Genomic DNA, 20,177 nt, shown 5'->3' with positions numbered 1-20,177 from the left:
CAAAAACATTTTGCCTAAAGATACTAAAAACTGGAAAAAGAATATTTACATTCCAGCTTCATGTAAGAATAAAAACACATGTGAAAAAAATTAAGTGCATGTATATAATAAAATAGAGCACAAAGAATGATAGATTTGAAGGTTCACAAAACTTAACTATTCAAGAATGAAAATTTCAGTTCTTGGACCTTTCAAAGACAGTTGAGGAGAGTACTTTATAAAGAGAGGGAAAAAACCAAGCTATTGGACCACAATGGTTATGACTAGCAATTCTGACCCAATAAACCTGTGAGATATTAACCTACCAATATTCCCCTATAACCAGTCAGATATCACACCCCTTGCCTGATTTGAAGTATTTTTGTTACATATTCCCCTACAGTAGCAAAAAGCTATTCAGCTTAGTTAGTCATAAGTATCACTCATCATTTGGGAAACATAGCTGTTCTCAGTCTTAGCAAAGCTGCTGCTTTACAAATTATTGGTAATGAGATGATACAAACCAGGCAGGAACAATGAGACTGCTACTTTACTAGGCTGCATCTCAACAGTTTCAGTCAACTTAACTGAGAAATAGCTCATCAGTTCTGTGAGCCCTCCTATCCTTTAATAATTGGTATAATTTAAAATAAGAAAGAAGCAACTCCAGTTAACTATTTCATAAGCTGGTGTCTGGCGCTATAAAGATGACAAAAAGAGCCAAAGCAACAATGATTAAGTGAAATGTATTTCTGAACAAGCAAAAAGGGTGGTAAGATAAAACTTGCCATGACACCCTCAGAAACTAAGGGCCACATCTAAAAAATCATAAATCCAAGCACTGAACTTAAAACTACTACATAAATCAAGTCATAATGACAAAAAATAACCATTCTAAACTGCTAATTTCCCTCTTGCTATTTCCAAGAGGCCAGGGTCAATTCATGGTCAATGATATCAGAAGCATCAAGTAAATGTGATGGTATTACTATGGAGCATGGTCACATACAATCATTAGAATGACCATCAACTGAAAGATCAAATGATATTAATGCTTGAGATCAATATACCAGGTAATAATAATATTCTACTCTGTATTTATTTATTATGCCATCAGCCCCTCTAAATTTGTAAAAAATAAAAACTCCTAAAAGTCAAGGAATATTATTAATTAACTAGCTCCCAGGTAATAGGCTAATCAGGTCAACAGCATTTTGCTAAAAATCTCAGGAGAGCTGAAACCCACATGATATCTGGAATCCAGGCTGCATTAATGGTAGGTATTTTGAGTAAAGAACAATGAGAGGTACATTCTAGAAAAGAAATATGGTCCCCTCACTAGAAGAAACAGCATCAAGTGGGGAGCAAAAGAAAAGAGTCCCCCCCACCCCAGTTTACTGTTAAGGCGCACCAACCTAAAGAGACATGTGACTTTTCCCAAGAAACTTAACATAGCCTGTATCAGTGGTGAACCAATAAAAAGAACCAGGGATTCTGTAAAGCCTTTGTTCTCAAAGACCAACAGTATCACTTAGGAAGATGTTGCTGCTGCTGCTAAGTCACTTCAGTCGTGTCCGACTCTGTGTGATCCCATAGACGGCAGCCCACCAGGCTCCTCTGTCCCTGGGACTCTCCAGGCAAGAACACTGGAGTGGGTTGCCATTTCCTTCTCCAGTGCATGAAAGTGAAAAGTGAAAAGGAAGTTGCTCAGTCGTGTCCGACTCTTCGCGACCCTATGGACCGCAGCCTATCAGGCTCCCCTGTCCATGGGATTTTCCAGGCAAGAGTACTGGAGTGGGGTGCCATCGCCTTCTCCGTAGGAAGATGTTAGAAATGCAAATTCTCGGGCCCCACTCCAGACCTACTGAATCAGGAACTCTGAGGATGGGATATAGTAATCTGTGTTTTAAGACGCCCTCCAGGTGCTCTTGATACCTTGCTGAAGCTTGAAAAAGACTAGGGTAATGACAACACACCCGAGAACGCAATGGCACCCCACTCCAGTACTCCTGCCTGGAAAATTCTATGAATGAAGGAGCCTGGTAGGCTGCAGTCCATGGGGTCGCTAAGAGTCGGATACAACTGAGCGACTTCCCTTTCACTTTTCACCTTCATGCATTGGAGAAGGAAATGGCAACCCACTCCAGTGTTCTTGCCTGGAGAATCCCAGAGACAGGGAGCCTGGTAAGCTGCCGTCTATGGGGTCGCACAGAGTCGGACACGACTGAAGTGACTTAGCAGCCGTAGCAGCAATGATGACACACAAAAATTCTTAACAATTGGCACAGAGCACTTTTGATTTCGCCACTGACTTTCTAATTTACCTGTATGTTGAGAAGAGACTGTTGTGAGATATGCCTCTATTTATCAGATGAAAAGTACTGAATTTCAAATATCTTCATAATATCTATGACCATGACTTCACAAGTTAAAAATGTTTAGAAATTAAAATTTTTCTACTTAGTATGACAATTGAAGACATTAGCAATATTTGTGATTTACTCAACATTTACTGTTTTATATTAGGGTTCTAGGAAATTTATTCACTGAATAAGGAGTTCTGCTCTTAGAATTGACTTATTTAAAATATACTTTCCATAATAACATTGCTATAAACCATTCATATTGTTCACACAAATAAAAAGAAATCTAATATACACTAATAAACATATACAAAAGGACTTCTGATTTATATACTTGCAGTATATTACTTTTTTAAGAATTAAAATGAAAGATGTGCAATTTCACTTATAAGTGAAACTATAAGGCCTAAAAGACAATAAAAGCTGAGTATGAAAAAAATGTGTAAAAACAACAAAGGATACATATTTTTTCCTTTTCAATATTAAACTGAATTTCCAGTTGTGTCTGTAAAATAAATAGATTGGAACCAAGAGCTCACAGTCATCAAAAGAAAATAATGTTCCATATTCATTTTACTTTTTCTCCTCTTCTTTCAAGGAAGAGTAGCACTATGGAGTAAAACATAAAATCTAAACTAGTTCTCTGACTCTAACAACCGTATTAATAAGTCTATGATGAGGCAAAGTGGGTTTTTCACCCCCTTCAATTTCAATATATTTTTTGATGCATTTAAAAAATTACTGAGCACAGGGCCCATGAAATATAAACAAATGATCAGATATATTTGGTAAGCAACATTATTTTTTATCATTTACATTCAAAGAAAGTTCATACTTCATTGCTTAGAATCAGAATTATACTCCAAACTGGAAACACTATATTTTTAGTGATTCATGGATAACTGAAGTCTCATGACTACTTTTAAATACAGGGATCACTTAAATCCTCCAAAGTAAATCAAACATGAAGTCAAGAGCACTGAGTACAAAAATACAAAATGGCAGGTTTTCTTCTGGTCCCACAGGCTTCCTTTCAGCATGACTCTGATAACACTTTCTAACAGATACTCTGTTTTGCAGCATCCACTGTTAAAATCAACTGGGGCTTTCTAGCTTTATACTTAGAGGTAAATGACTTTTCTCCTATAACTCACCCTTTATACCTTTTGCAATTCTCAATTACAAGAGACTATTTTGACCTCAGTTATATAATTTTCTTTAGTTGCACAAAATTAACAAATCTTTCGATGGAGTAGGATTTTGTTTTTGCACAGGGTGCAAAGTAGAGTGTGAAATAATCAAAGAATGCATATACTAAATAAAAAAGACATAACTTACTGAATGTAGACTAAATAATGAGTGCTTAGCACTGCAGGGTAGAGAAGGTATTGAATTTAGAGTTCTAGTCTTCAGGAGACTATACTTTGTCAGGGAAAAAAATCAAATTACTACACAAGAAACAATGATCTCCACTTATGAAAGCTATCCTTCCAGCAAAATACAAAGTCCTCAATTACTTTTGAGTCCCCCATCTCTGTACACTGGATCAGTCATCAAGTTCTGCTGCTTCTATTTTTCTCCCATGTGTGAATCCCACATGTATTATGCCAAGTGAAAGAAACCACACTCAAAAATCTACATAGTATAGTTCCATTTACATAAAATTCTGGAAAAGGCAAAATTATAGGGACGGATACAGATTTGGTGACTGTAAGGGACTGGAGTTGGGGGTGGGAAGGTGCTGACTATAAAGGAGCAGAAGGAATTTTCCTAGGTCAGTAGCAATTTTGTATCTTGATTGCAGTGATGGTTATAAAACTAGGAGCATTTGTCAAAACCCACAGAACTATAGACTACATTATGTACGTTTCATTGTAAATAAATTATGACACAATAAAGTTGATTTAGAAAGTAAAAAAAAAAGGAGATCAGAGTTTCTATGAGAACAAAATTTTAAGACATAAAGAAAGCCCTTCTGAAAAAACAAAAGCCCATTAGTAATTTCGCTATAACTGATGTCTTTCTGAACAAAAAAATCATGAGTGATTCAAAGGGAAATCTGAACAAGAAAACTGAGAGACACAACCTCTAACTAATTTTTCAGAGAACACAGACTTTCAGTCCAGAGGCCACTTGTATGCTATAATTTGGGCCAGCATAAAAAGAAAATGGGGATTTTGTGTAATGTAAATATCACCAGAGACAAAGGTCTATTTTAATTCTTATACTTAAACATCTTGGAAATTAACAGTAAGACAGCATATGCTACATACATACAAATCCTCTCTATTTGTACATTCATTACTTTAAAGGTTATTTCTCTAATTTTTGGTTGTCCTTTGTTCATTATTGTAATACGGCATTCTAGTCTGGCTGCCTGGAGTTAAATTACTACCCTGTGAAGTTGTATCCCAAGTTCATTATAAGTTCTGCTTAAGACAGCAAAAGAAACTGGGTATTTTGGGTCTCTTTCCCTTTTTGTTTTCAGCAAAATATTATTACTTAACTAAAAGGCAGCAAGAAACAAAATGTATTTAAGATTGAACTCAACTCACAAAAAAATTAACACTGATTTACATCAACTTTTCAGGGCCCAACATTTTTTATTTCCACATATTTTTTCAATTCCTACATACAGTCACAGAATCTAAGCACAAAATAATTTTTAAATATTTTAATTTGGAAAAGGCAAAAAAATAAAATGGCATCACTGACTCGATGGACATGAGTTTGAGCAAGCTCTGGGAGTTGGTGATGGACAGGAAAGCCTGGCGTGCTATAGTCCATGGGGTCACAAAGAGTCGGACACGACTGAGTTACTGAACTGAACTGAAAAAATGAAATTTTCAAGTAATTAAATCATTCAAACTTTAAAATTAAATATTCTATCAGAAGAGCCAAAATTTATCCTTTAAAATACCATATAGTCTGCCCAACTCAAATCCTCTTCAGATCTGCATTTTCCTAAAAAACTGCAATAAGCAAAGCACACAAGCACAAAGCTCCAAATAACAGAACCTTGGTGCCCAGAATCAGCTTAGGGTGGAGAAGCATTAAGGACAGAATCAGTCCATATTTGGTTTAAAGGTCTAAGTATGGCCTGACTGCAAGTTAGGCAAAAATTTCAAAGGGACTGCTGAATCTGTGGCCTAGTAAATCAATGCCCCTTGAAATTTATGCTATCTTAAACTGCTATAGATTCACTAATACTAAAATGATTCCAATAAACTGACAGATTTTATTTGTAATTTCACTTAAAACAGCAAAGCAATATTTTAAAATAACTACAATATTGCTGATATGTTAATATATATGAATCTCTAGGTTGTGGGGTAATTCTTTTCCTCTTCACAGTGGTAGACTGTGTTAATACAACAATTTTTCTTTTATTGTTCACTAATGAGACAGTAATTGCCATCAGAATCCCACTGAGAATATAGACTTGCAAATATAATAGGCCTATGTACAGGTTTTACATATCTATAAAGATTCTCAGATACATTTTGTTCTGCATGAACACACCAGACCAAAATGTGTCCTTTGCCACGGAAGATAAACTCCACATTTTCAGAAATGTGCAAACAGGAGAAACAAATTTAACTAGGCAGATTTTAGGTTCTTCTTTCTAGCAACTAAATGGAAGAGCAATTAACAGAATGCTCCTTTTTATCAAAAACTTATTAACTTTTCACTAGAAATCTCAAAAAGTTGCTGAAGTTTTCAGTGTTTCAATTCAAAACATAACTGCCAGCCTCAGTATGTGTTCCAATGAATGTACTATAATGTAAACTGCACACTCCACTTCAAATGTCAGTTGTATAACAAGGAGATATAAAGGAAGATATTTTAATGTATTGCTAGCTGACTGAGCACTACCTTCAGAGTTTATTCAAGGCATAAAGGTTTCTAGAAATTCATTTAAAATAATATTTTCTGGTGATGAACTACTTTCAGTGATTATTGTCCATTGAGCCCTCAGGCACTCTACTGCTTCGAAACATTCAGTTCAGTTCCGTCGCTCAGTCATGTCCAACTCTTTGCGACCCCATGAACCACAGCATGCCAGGCCTCCCGTCCATCACCAACTCCTAGAGTTTACCCAAACTCATGTCCATTGAGTCGGTGATGCCATCCAACCATTTCATCTTCTGTCGTCCCCTTCTCCTCCTGCTCTCAATCTTTCCCAGCATGGAAGATATCATTTGCCATTCAGCAGGGAAATTAACAAAGGTTTCCATTTCCCATTCTTAGATTATAATCTTTACTAAATCCCAAATGAAACGTAAAGGAAGTACCTTTCATGATGTCCCAAATCTGACAGAAATTCATCTGCATGTCTTTGGAGTTCATTTCCTTCTAAATTCTTTAATTTCTTCAACTCACTTTGTAAAAAAAACCAAAGCTCTTTAGCTCCATTTTCAATCCTCCTTCTTAGGATTTCATGATCCTTCCCCAAACCTGTTGTCAAGCAATGGATAGTATTAGCATTTCCAACATTCTGATGAAAGGAAACTTTCAATTATTTGTACTAATATCAGTATATTGAAGAGGAGAAACAGTATATGATTACCTACCATTTCTAGTTTGTTTCTTATAATTTTCAATCTGTTCTTTGGCCTTCAAAAGCTGCTCTTCTAAAGCACGAATCCTTCCTGAAGCTGGCCCCTGATCAATGGGGCCTTCTGGTATTCTGTAGTTCAAGGAAGAAAACGTAATTATTTAGCTTATACATTATGCAAGAAAATACATGCTTACTTTGCTAAAACCTATTTATTGGTAACTCTAGAAGTCACTGGACCATAACACATATTAGAAGTACCAAATGAAATTTTCTCTCCAAAGGTAAAAGGGTAAGACATAAACACTGGAATGATACTGAACACAGAAAAAAATAATCTAGCTCAGAGATGTATGATCTTTGAAGAATTAAGGAACCTTTAGAATTGTCTCCTAAAAACTCATACTACTCTGAATAACATCATTAGTGCCAAAGTGATCAATTCTTTTCATTGCTGTTGAGAAAAACAAAGTTGAAGGAGAGGGTGACAAAAAGGCTTAAAAGGAGTATGAAAGCATGCAATTGAAAATGTGTCTATGTTCAAATATTAAATGCAAATTATTTCTAAATTAATCACAATATCAGGCCGTGTAGACCTGTGCTCCAGTTCATGAACTTATGACCTTAGATTACTAAGCATTGGTTTTACAACGAAGGGAAAGACAAGAATAGAAGATGAAGAATACCAGGAAAAACACCTGACAGTTAATGTCCTGTTTATGTTTATGTTTATGTTATGTTTATGAAAACTACCAGTCAATATAAAATGTTGGAACATAGCAAAGGAACTCCAGGATTTCTTGCTTATTTTATCAACCTGTACAACTTTTTTCCAAACTGTACTTATTTCTAACATATTTTGTTTTTATGTGATTTTTGACGGTATTCTATACTCCAATTTTGCCATAAAAGATATTCACATCCTAATCCTGGAATCTGTAATGCTATCTTAGGTGACAGAAAACTATATGTGTGATTAAGGATCCTAAGAAGGGGAAATAGGCTTGGATTACCCAAGTGAGTCATAAATTATAACCACAAGTGTTCTTATAAGAGGGGAGTAGAAGGAAATTTTATTATAAAAGAGGAGAAGGTCATACCTATTACTTTGAAGATGGAGGAATGGCTCATGAGCAACAAATGCAAGAAAGGCATCTTTAGGAGTTGATAAAGGCAAGGACACAGATTCTCCCTTGGAGTGTCTCTAGTGAATGTGGCCCCATAGACACCTAGGTTTTGGCTCCATGTAACTCATTTCTGACTTCCCAAACTGTAAGATAATAAATTTCTACTATTTTAAGCCAAAAAGTTTATAGTTATGTGTCACAGCAGCAATAGGAAATATGCATATATACTTTTGGAAATATACTGAGAAATACTTTTGGAAAAATATTGAGAAAATTAAAAAATGGCTGATTTTTTCTTCCATAATCTATTCAAATGATAAAATGTCTCTAAATAGCTAGCACAGTGTCTGTCAATAAACCTCATCAGGACTACTGTATCTGGGCTCAGTCATTTTCGAGATAAGCTGTAATCTTAAAATGCCTGGAATATTAATTTGTACCATTGCAATCATTCCAATTTTTAAACTATACTTGACCGAACTTAAATTTAGATATCAACCTGATGAAAAAAGTAATATAAAACTTAAATACCTTTTCTAGCATTTTTATATAACAGATAAAGCCAAATTAACTTCAGAATGAATGTTTAGTAAAGAAGCTCTTGTTACAGTTATAAAGAAAGAAAGAAAGTTAAGTTGCTCAGTCGTGTCTGACTCTTTGTGACCCCATGGACTGTAGCCTACCCGGCTCCTTCGCCCATGGGATTTTTCAGGCAAGAGTACTGGAGTGGGTTGCCATTTCCTTCTCCAGGGGATCTTCCCAACCCAGGGATTGAACCTGGGTCTCCTGCATTGCAGGCAGACGCTTTACTGTCTAAGCCATCAGGGAAGCTACAGTTATACCAGAGTAAATAAAATATTCTATAATTTCACATGAAATTGTATGCATTAACACTGAACAGAAGCAGAAATGATAGTCATCCATTAATCGTGAATGTTCCAGGCTACAGAATTTGAATTAAAAAAAGCCTCATTTGTATACAAACAACAGAATAATGGTAAAATGAAGAGAGTTGTTAGGTGCACAATTACCCAATTTATGAGCACAAATACGTATACATTCATAAATGAGGCATTTCCTGGTACATAATTTTTAAAACTTGGCTCTTAACCGCTTTCTGAATTAGATGGCTGATTTGTAGGAAATAATTTGAAAACAAAATAAAATTACCACCTCTTGTAATTTATTATGGCAGCAATATACCATAGGATTAGGATGTCCTTTTCCAGAATACATTTTAGTGATACAAAATTTCAGTCAATAGAAAGATATGTCCAGGTTCTCCTTTTTATCTCATTTCTTCATACTTTGATGGAATAATGTTAGGGGAAAACAGGCATGGAAAAGCAGCATAAGGTCTTTTCAGCAGAGTTCCATTAAGCATTAAATCCGATCTAATCCTAATAGAACAGAAAAGAATTAGTGATTTATATGTAATAATGTAACCCAACTATGGATAAACTATAGATAAAGAAAAGTAATAGAAAAGTCAATGCAAAAAATGAACACAATAAGGGCTTTTCTTTCCAAATTCCATACAGAAAAGAGTAAATCTGAAAGAACAATCTCTTTACCTGAATATTTAGGTAATTGAATGTTTTATTACATTCACTGTGCAAAAAGATATATAGAATCTGGCCAAGATGAAGTAACAGAGGTCAGATTTATCATTAAGGCTGGAACAAGTGAAAACCCAGGACAGGGAGGCCTGGTGTGCAGCAGTCCATGGGCTCACAAAGAGTCAGACATGACTTGGCGACTGAACAACAGCAACAAAAACAACATGTGGAAACCCGGTAAAACATATGAAACAATGGTTTAATAAAACTGGAATCTGGAGAAAGGTGGAGGGCAAAATAGGTGATTCTTGGCTTCAGTACTCCTCAGGGAAAGAGTAACTAGCAACTATTCACAGACTAGATACCTTTTTAAAGATCCCAGAACGAAAGAATGAGTATGAAGTATCCCCTTCAACCATAAAAGCCAAGAAAAAGGGCATTAGAAGAGCAAGAGGAGTGAGTTCACGTTGACCACCTCCCCGACCCCAACCCTCACCAGCTCAGCACAGTGCTGCACTGAAGAGATCCCCTCGGCCTAAAGTTTCTCCTGCAGGAAAAGAAGAGTGTAAGAGGACATGAAGCTTCCCCAGCATTCCAGATGCTTCCTGGGAGGCCCAATTAAGTACTTCATGGGGACTACTAGGAGAATCAGCTAGAGATAGAGGAGGAGGAAAGGGCTCACAGCAGTCAGTGTGCAGATCTTGGCAGACTACATTCCTACTAGTAGTTGGGCCTGAATGGAGATCCTGATCAAGCAACTCTGACCTCTTGCAGAGCTGAGCTCATGCCCTCAGCTGGTCTGGGCATTTGGCTGGCAGTTCTGCCTGGTTGGTTCCTCAGCCAGAGGGCTGTCTTGGAGGAGGAGCAAATTCTAGGGCTCTGCTGATACAGGGAAGCAAGTCAGCAGCCCTACTCAGCTGCTGAGCATAGCCTTCAACCCCACCTTGAGCAGGAAGACTGGCCTGAGATGCTAGGCAGTCACTCGGCACATCCTATGGCCACCCAAGCAGGGAAGAAAGTCACTGGCCACGTGCAACCACTGAGCATAGCCTCCAATCCCATCCAACAGTGAAGACTGGCAAAAGATGCCACACAGTTCTGGGCAGCCATGAAGAACATCCTATGGCCTACTTAGGAGGAAAGCAAGTCAGCAGGCCCACCCAACTGCGAAGCCCGGTGTACTGCCAACCTGACCAGGAAACCTGGCCAGGGACCTCAGGCAGCCACAGAGCCCGTTCTGTAGGTCTGTTCAAGCAGAGAACTGAGCCAGAAGCACCACTCTGCTGCTAAACATAGTCTCCAGCCTCACAGGTGACTGGAGACCCTGGTCTCTGAAGCCCGTCCTATAAGCCCATTCAAGCGGACAGACAAGCCAGCGGCCCTGCCCAACTGCAGAGCATGATCACTGGTCCTGTCTGACCGAGGAAGTCCAAACAGCATCCCTCGACAGCTTTGAAGCCTAGCCTCTGGTACTGACTATGTGGAGACCAGCCCTTGGCGCTGTACAGTAGCACAGCATAGCCTACAACCCATTCATTTGCTGAGCATGGCATGAAAACCCACCTAGTTTGAATGTCCAAGTAGCCACCTCACCCAATCATGAAGCATAACCTATGGCTCCACCCAACCAGTGAGCCCAAAAAGCAACCCCTCAACCACTGAGCATAGCTTCAAGCTCCACCCAACTGTGGGGTACAACTGGCAGCCTATCTGGCCAAGAAGCCCAGCAAGAGACTGTCAAACAGCAGAGTACAGACAATAGCCTTATAAGTTACAGAACCCAGCCTATAGGCCCATCCAGTTTTGGGGCACAGTGTATGTCCCAATCTGATCTAGGAGTACACCCTGAGTTCCCGTCTGATCATAGAGCTCTGTGTACGGCTTTAACTGAATACAGAGTCTTCCCAATGGTATCATCAAGTCAGGGGGCATAGCTTGAGGCCCCATCCAACCATGGATGAATGTGGAGCTCAGTGTATGGCCCTGCTCATTCCCAAAATGCAACCAACAGCAATCTCTGGACAGCAGGCCAGAGAACATGGCCCACAACCCTGCCTGACTAGGTGACTACAGAGCCCAGCAAGCAGCCCTACCTGAACACAGATCTCAGCTAGCAGTTCAGTCTGAAAATGCAAAGCCCAGCTCTGAGACCTACTCAAATGCAGAAAAATAACACTTGCTCTGTCCCTCAACTTCAGAGCACACACAGTAGCCTTCTCTAACTCAAGACCCTGAATGTAAGCACTCCTTGTCCAAGGCTGCTACCAGCTGCCCATCCAGAACCGTAAGCTGAGCTGACTGGTAATGGTCTCTCCCTGCTTAATTCAGGAAAGGCTGGAAAAGATGCCACTTTCTCAAAGGAGAATATATCCACACAAGGACAGAAGGATCATGAGGAATCAGGTAAATATAAAAACAGCAAATGAAACTAATTAAGCTCCAATCACTACACCCAAAGAAATGAAGATCTATCAACTGTCTAACAAAGAACTGAAAGCAATCCTCTTAAAAAAATTCAGTGAACTGTGAAAAAACATAGCTAATAAAAAATTAGGAAAACAATGCATGTAACAAAATTGTGAATTCAATAAGAAAACAGAAACCATAACAACAACAACAAAACAAACCCAGGAAACCTAGACCTGAAAAATACAATGACTCAACAAAAAGCTTCAACAACAGACTTGATCAAGCAAAGAATTAGTGAACCTGAAGACAGCTCATTTGAAATTATCTAGTCAGAGGAGCAAAAAGAAACAAAAAGAAGAGTGAAGAAAGACTAAGGAAATTATCTATTCCCAAAATCATATTATAAATTCCATAAGCAAAGCAATCTATGATTACTGGAGTTCTAGCAGGAAAAGAAAAAGAGGAAGGGACAGAAGGCTTATTTTTAAAAATAATATTCAACTCTGGTGAGTTATTTGAACGTCTAAATTCAGGAAACTTGTAAGTTCCCAAGTAGAAAATCTGAGGGAGTTTAATAAGGTTGCAGAATTCAAAATCATATATTTCTATATTTAGGAAAAAACAATGGGAAACTGATATTTCAAAGTAACAAAATCATGAAAAAATTAAATATGATGCAGTAAAAAAGATAAAATCTGCAAAGTAAAAATGATGAACTTTTCTTAGAAACCGACAGGCCAATTCTAAAATTCATATGGAACGGCAAACATCTTAAAACAAATCTGTGAAAGACTAAGAAAACTGAAAGGCCAACACTATCTGATACCAAGATTGTAAAGTTACAATAATCAATATAGCGAGGTACTGGCATAAAGATAAATGAAGAAATCAATGAAACAGAATAGAATCCGGGAATAAGACCATACATAGTATGCAAAACTGATTTATTATAAAGTCACAGCAATTTAGTGGAGAAAGAATAGCTTTTACAACAATAAAACTCATAGAAGAAAAAAAAATATATACCTTTATGATCATCAGTTAGGCAAAGTTTTCTTAGATATGACACAAAAGCATGATCCATAAAAGAAAGAACTGATAAATCAGACTTCACTGAAATTAAAAACTCTTTATTTAAAAAGACACTGTTAAGACAATGGTGAGACATGACACAGACTAGAAGAAAATATTTGCAAATCCTATATCTATTAAAAGATTTCTGTCTAAATTGAATAAAGGATCCAATCTTCAGAACACAACCCAAGCAGGGGGAAAAAGGGAAAAGATTTGAATAGATACCTCACACACACACAAAATAAATTTAAAAAACATAAGCATATTAAAAGATTAAACATCATTAGTCATCAGAGAATGAAAGGAAAGCAGACTGTGTTGCTGGCCTATTTCACTGATTATATTTAATGTCATGGAATATGAAACAGGGTTTCCTGTAGATGATCTTCATTTCCTATTAAAAATGTCAACATGTTTAGGTTTTCTAATATTATGCCTATTTCAAAAATTATGAAATTCTCTGGAATAAAACATTTGAAGAAAATCTTTCAAACATGATGTTGTCCTTCTAATACAGAAACATAAGCCCCTTTTCAGAGAATTCAGTGGCTCTGTTGAAAACATAAAAATCAGTAAATTCCTGTTTTGTGGTCAGATGTGAAAAACAGTGAATCTGTAGCCTAAGTGTTATGATTATACAGCTCTCTCGGAAAAATTAAACTTTTCTTATCAGAAATATATTTACTAGTTCATTTAAAATAGGTTGCCTTTCTTAAATATTAATACTTCCAATGATTTTGCCATGAATGCTGAAACAATAAAGATCTTAAATTAAGAAAGAGAACCTAGGCACAAATAAACAATATTAGGAATGAAAAGAGAATTACAAGCACAGATAAAGAATTTTAACTCATCACAAAATACTATATTTTCAGGCACTTAATGTTAAGATATGGAAAAAAATAACTTCTAGAGGAAACTGAAATATCAAAATAGATTCAAGAAGAAACATAAATTTAATCAGTAATCAAAAAGCTATTTAAGTAAAAAAACTCTAGGACTAGGCATTTTTATATATTAGTTTCACAAATATTCATAAAATAGTTATATAAATTTTTTTCCTACAGAACATAAAAAGAGAAGAAGTTCCAAACTCCCACTCCTGAAATTAGTATAAAATTGATAGAAAAGTGGTATAAAGGTCAAGAAAAGGAAAACTAAGGGCCAACTAAAAATTTGTTTTCAAAATCCTAAGTGATATATTACCATAGCAATGTTTTAAAAAATACACCATGACTAGACTTTATCAAGAATATCTAGTTGGTTTATAACTAGAAAAGATACTAATGTAAATTCAATGAAATAACAAGTTAAAGGCAATAATAAAATTACCATCTCAACAGAAACAGGAAAAAAATCATTTGACAAAAGTTAAAATTTATCCATTATGAAATTCTTAAGGAATAGAAGGTAAACTCCCTAAGTTGATAAGGAGTATGTATCAAAAACTTCACAGTAAAAATCACATGGATCAAAATTAAAAGTATTCCCTTTAAAGTCAGAAACAGCAGAAGAAATGTCTGCCATCACTGCTTTAACCGCTGTTCTGGAAGTCTTAGTCAAGGCAGTAAGAAAGAGTAAGACTTCCAACATAGGAAAGGAAGAAACAACAGTTGATATTCAAAGATGATATGATCTTTAATGTAGAAAATCCAATATAATGCACAAACTAACTGCACTAAGAGAGTTCAAGGAAATTTCTAGACACAGTATAAAAATATAAGAAATTAGTTTAATATCCCTAAACAATAACCACAAATTACAAGATGTATCTTTTAAATACATCACATTTAAAATAGCAAACAAAATGATAAGGAAGGCATAAATCTAAACAATACTAAGATATGCATGACAAATATCATATATTCCCTGAAGAAGTAATCACAGCCCAAATTGATTGGATATAATTCTAATAAAAATTATAAAAGGATCTTTTAATTGAGTGATAGTTCAGTTCAGTCACTCAGTCGTGTCCGACTCTTTGCGACCCCATGAATTGCAGCATGCCAGGCCTCTCTGTCCATCACCAACTCCCAGAGTTCATTCAGACTCAAGTCCATCAAGTCAGTGATGCCATCCAGCCATCTCATCCTCTGTCGTCCCCTTCTCCTCCTGCCCCCAATCCCTCCCAGCATCAGAGTCTTTTCCAATGAGTCAAACTTCGCATGAAGTGGCCAAAGTACTGGAGTTTCAGCTTTAGCAGCATTCCTTCCAAAGAAATCCCAGGGCTGATCTCCTTCAGAATGGACTGGTTGGATCTCCTTGCAGTCCAAGGGACACTCAAGAGTCTTCTCCAACACCACAGTTCAAAAGCATCAATTCTTCGGCACTCTGCCTTCTTCACAGTCTAACTCTCACAGCCATACATGACCACAGGAAAAACCATAGCCTTGACTAGACAGACCTTAGTCGGCAAAGTAATGTCTCTGCTTTTGAATATACTATCTAGGTTGGTCATAACTTTTCTTCCAAGGAGTAAGCGTCTTTTAATTTCATGGCTGTAGTCACCACCTGCAGTGATTTTGGAGCCCCAAAAAATAAAGTCTGACACTGTTTCCACTGTTTCCCCATCTATTTCCCATGAACTGATGGGAGCAGATGCCATGATCTTCGTTTTCTGAATGTTAAGCTTTAAGCCAACTTTTTCACTCTCCTCTTTCACTTTCATCAAGAGGCTTTTTAGTTCCTCTTCACTTTCTGCCATAAGGGTGGTATCATCTGCATATCTGAGGTTATTGATAATTCTCCCGGCAATCTTGATTCCAGCTTGTGTTTCTTCCAGTCCAGCGTTTCTCATGATGTACTCTGCATAGAAGTTAAATAAGCAGGGTGACAATATACAGCCTTGACATACTCCTTTTCTTATTTGGAACCAGTCTGTTGTTCCATGTCCAGTTCTAACTGTTGCTTCCTGACCTGCATACAGATTTCTCAAGAGGCAGGTCAGGTGGTCTGGTATTCCCATCTCTTTCAGAATTTTCCACAGCTTATTGTGATCCACACAGTCAAAGGCTTTGGCATAGTCAATAAAGCAGAAATAGATGTTTTTCTGGAACTCCCTTGCTTTTTCCATGATCCAGCAGATGTTGGCAATTTGATCTCTGGGTCCTCTGCCTTTTCTAAAACCAGCTTGAACATCAGGGAGTTCACAGTTCACATATTGCTGAAGTCTGGCTTGGAGAATTTTGAGCATTACTTTACTAGCATGTGAGATGAGTGCAATTGTGTGGTAGTTTGAGCATTCTTTTGCATTGCCTTTCTTTGGAATTGGAATGAAAACTGACCTTTTCCAGTCCTGCGGCCACTGCTGAGTTTCCCAAACTTGCTGGCATATTGAGTACAGCACTTTCACAGCATCATCTTTCAGGATTTGAAACAGCTCAACTGGAATTCCATCACCTCCACTAGCTTTGTTCATAGTGATGCTTTCTAAGGCCCACTTGACTTCACATTCCAAGATAACTGGCTCTAGATTAGTGATCACATCATCATGATTATCTGGGTCATGAAGATCTTTTTTGTACAGTTCTTCCATGTATTCTTGCCACCTCTTCTTAATATCTTCGGCTTCTTTTAGATCCAGACCACTTCTGTCCTTTATCGAGCCCATCTTTGCATGAAATGTTCCCTTGGTATCTCTAATTTTCTTGAAGAGATCTCTAGTCTTTCCCATTCTGTTCTTTTCCTCTATTTCTTTGCATTGATCACTGAAGAGGGCTTTCTTATCTCTTCTTGCTATTCTTTGGAACTCTGTATTCAGATGCTTATATCTTTCCTTTTCTCCTTTGCTTTTCGCCTCTCTTCTTTCCACAGCTATTTGTAAGGCCTCCCCAGACAGCCATTTTGCTTTTTTGCATTTCTTTTACATGGGGATGGTCTTGATCCCTATCTCCTGTACAATGTCACAAACCTCATTCCATAGTTCATCAGGCACTCTATCTATCAGATCTAGGCCCTTAAATCTATTTCTCACTTCCACTGTATAATCATAAGGGATTTGATTTAGGTCATACCTGAATGGTCTAGCGGTTTTCCCTACTTTCTTCAATTTAAGTCTGAATTTGGCAATAAGGAGTTCATGATCTGAGCCACAGTCAGCTCCCGGTCTTGTTTTTGTTGACTGTATAGAGCTTCTCCATCTTTGGCTGCAAAGAATATAATCAATCTGATTTTGGTGTTGACCATCTGGTGATGTCCATGCGTAGAGTCTTCTCTTGTGTTGTTGGAACAGGGTGTTTGTTATGACCAGTGATGATAATAATTAAGAGTATAAGATTGAATGTTGGTGAGATGTAGAGTAATTAGAACTCTCATATGCTGTATTAGTTTGCTAGGACTGCCATAACATAATACCATAAACTGGTAGCTCATACAAAGCTATTTTCCCATAGTTAGGAAGGCTAAAAGTTCAAAATCAAAGGTTGACAGGTGTAGTTTCATCTGAGGCCTCTCTCTTTGGCTTACAGATGTCCAACGGGCAAATAAAAAGATGCTCCAAAATCACTAATCATTTGAGAATACAAATCAAAACTACAGTGAGGTATATATCACCTTACACAGGTCAGAATGGACGTTATCAAAAAGTCTACAAATAATAAATGCTGGGAAGGATGTGGAGAAAAAGGAAGCATCACATACTATTGGTGGGAATGTAAACCAGTGCAGGTACCACCGAAAACGATACAGAGGTTCCTTGAAAAACTACAAATAGAGTTACCATGTGATCCAGCAATCCCACTCTTGGGCATTTATCAGGAGAAAATTCTAATTCTAAAAGATACATGCACCCCAAAGTTCACAGCAGTACTATTTACTAAAGTCAGCACATGGAATTAACCTAAATGTCCACAGACAGATGAATGGACAAAGAAGATGAGGTACATATACACAAAGCCATATTACTCAGTCATAAAAAGAAACGAAATTATGCCGTTTGTAGAAATGTGGATGGACCTACAGACTGTCATGCAGAGTGAAGTAAGTAAAATGGAGCCAAATAAATGATATCACTTATATATAGAATCTAAAAGAATGATATAAATGAACTTATTTACAAAACAGAAAAAGACTCACAGACATAAAAAACCAATTTATGGCTCTCAAAGGGGAGCAGGAGGTAGAGATAAATTGAGAGTTTGGGATTAACATATACCCACTATGTTAAAGAAAACTGAGAAACAGTAAGGGTTTACTGTATAGCACATGGAATTATATTCAATATCTTATAATAACCTATAATGGAAAAGAATCTGAAAAAGAATATATATTATATACATATTATAGGCAGAAATATGTATGCCATTTGTAAAAATGTGGATGGACCTAGAGACTGTCATGCAGAGTGAAGTAAGTAAAATGAAGACAAATATATGATATCACTTATATGTGGAATCTAAAAAAATGATATAAATGAATATATTATATATATGTATATAATATATGTATACATGTTTTTGTGTATGTGTCAGTCGCTCAGTCTTGTCTGACTCTTTATGATCACATGGACTGTAGCCCACCAGGCTCCTCTGTCCTTGGCATTCTCCATGCAAGAATCCTGGAGTGGGTTGCCATTTCCTTCTCCATACACATACACATACACACACACACACACACACACACACAACTGAATCACTTTGCTGTATACCTGAAATTAACACAACTTTGTAAATCAACTATGCTAAACAATATATACAAATATATAATTAAAATTTTAAAAAGAAAAAAAAGAATATTGCTGTAAAAATACCAACTAAAATATCTTTTATTTAGACAAGATTAACTAACATAGTTGTTCATCATCTGCCTAAACTCTGTCATTGCCATGGAAGACTAGAACTGCTAAGATAAGATCATTTCACCCAATAAAAAGAATTCTTTTAAAAAGCAATCTATCATCTATAGTATTGGCATCTTGCCAATAAACTACTAGGCCTCCCATAAAGTTGGACCATTTATAAATATGAACTAAACTGGCTGAAAATAAGAATTATACTCAGTACTTGACATATGCTCATTTTTTTAATTTGCCTGTTGGTTTTTTCAGTTAGAATTTTAAATGGGCACTCACGGGACTAAAATATTTGCAGCAAAACCACAAAAAATAAACGCATTTATTCAAATGTCAAGCTTTGTCAAATTAGATAGATGGAAGAGATCTATCTATTGAGAGAAAATATCACTTTATTCAAATAAACTGCTTCTTGTAGTTATGCTTATTCATTTTACAGAGTATGTAAAAATGTAAATGGAACCCAAGGATTGGTAGAAGGGTCAAGCAACAACATCAGTTTTAAAAGAATAATCACATGGGAAAATCTGGAGGGAAATTCAGCTCCAAGATACTGTGATATCAACATTAAGTAGGTCTTAGGCTCAATTCTCCAAGGAAATCTGTGTCGATGTTTATTTTGACAAGTGAAATAGAAAGTGTAAACTAGACCATAGTTTCATTATCCAGCAGCCAAAAACAGAACAATCTAGACTGACAGTTGTCCCTGCTCACTTCAAATAAGAGAAAAGCATCCTTGTTAACACAAAGAATTTGGGGCAAGATTTACAAATCAGGTTAAACTGAGGGGTGGAAAAGATATTCCATGCAAAAGGAAATCAGAAGAAAGTGGAATAGCAATACGTGTATGAGAAAAAAATTGATTTTAAAATAATGACTGTTACAAAAGACAAGAAAGGATACTACATAACGATCAAAGGATAAATCCAAGAAGATGATGTAACAATTGTAAATATATATGCACCCAACATAGGACTTCCCTGGTGGCTCAGACGGTAAAGAATCTGCCTGCAATGCAGGAGACCTGGGTTTGATTCCTGGATGGGGAAGATCCCCTGGTGAAAGGAATGGCAACCCACTCCAGTATGCTTGCCTGGAGAATTCCATGGACAGAGAAGCCTCGCAGCTACTGTTCATGGGGTCACAGAGAGTCAGACATGACTAAGGGACTTAATACTTCCACACCATGCACCCAACAGAGGCGTACCTTAATATAAGGCAAGTGCTAACAGCCCTAAGAGGGGAAACTGACAGTGACGCCGTAACAGTGGAGGGCTTTAACACCTTCCCTACACCAACAGACAAATCAGACAAAAGTAC

At 36.9% G+C, this 20,177-nt stretch overlaps 1 protein-coding gene across 8 annotated transcripts in view; it reads right to left on the bottom strand.

Annotated features, from left to right (window-relative positions):
- The window catches only part of FUT8 (fucosyltransferase 8), a 315,512-nt gene that overhangs the window by 97,466 nt on the left and 197,869 nt on the right, over positions 1-20,177 (bottom strand). For all 8 annotated transcript variants that reach the window (XM_069596833.1, XM_069596835.1, XM_069596832.1 and 5 more), the window contains 2 exons: positions 6,917-7,032; positions 6,638-6,800 (listed from right to left, as the gene is read on the bottom strand). In XM_069596833.1, coding sequence (XP_069452934.1) covers positions 6,638-6,800; positions 6,917-7,032 — 279 coding nt within the window. The remainder of the gene's footprint in view (positions 1-6,637; positions 6,801-6,916; positions 7,033-20,177) is intronic.

Source organism: Ovis canadensis, chromosome 7 (genome assembly GCF_042477335.2).
Source record: "Ovis canadensis isolate MfBH-ARS-UI-01 breed Bighorn chromosome 7, ARS-UI_OviCan_v2, whole genome shotgun sequence".
Classification (NCBI taxonomy): domain Eukaryota; kingdom Metazoa; phylum Chordata; class Mammalia; order Artiodactyla; family Bovidae; genus Ovis; species Ovis canadensis.
Note: the sequence above shows the minus strand (reverse complement) of the source record. Positions and strands in the feature narration are given on the sequence as shown.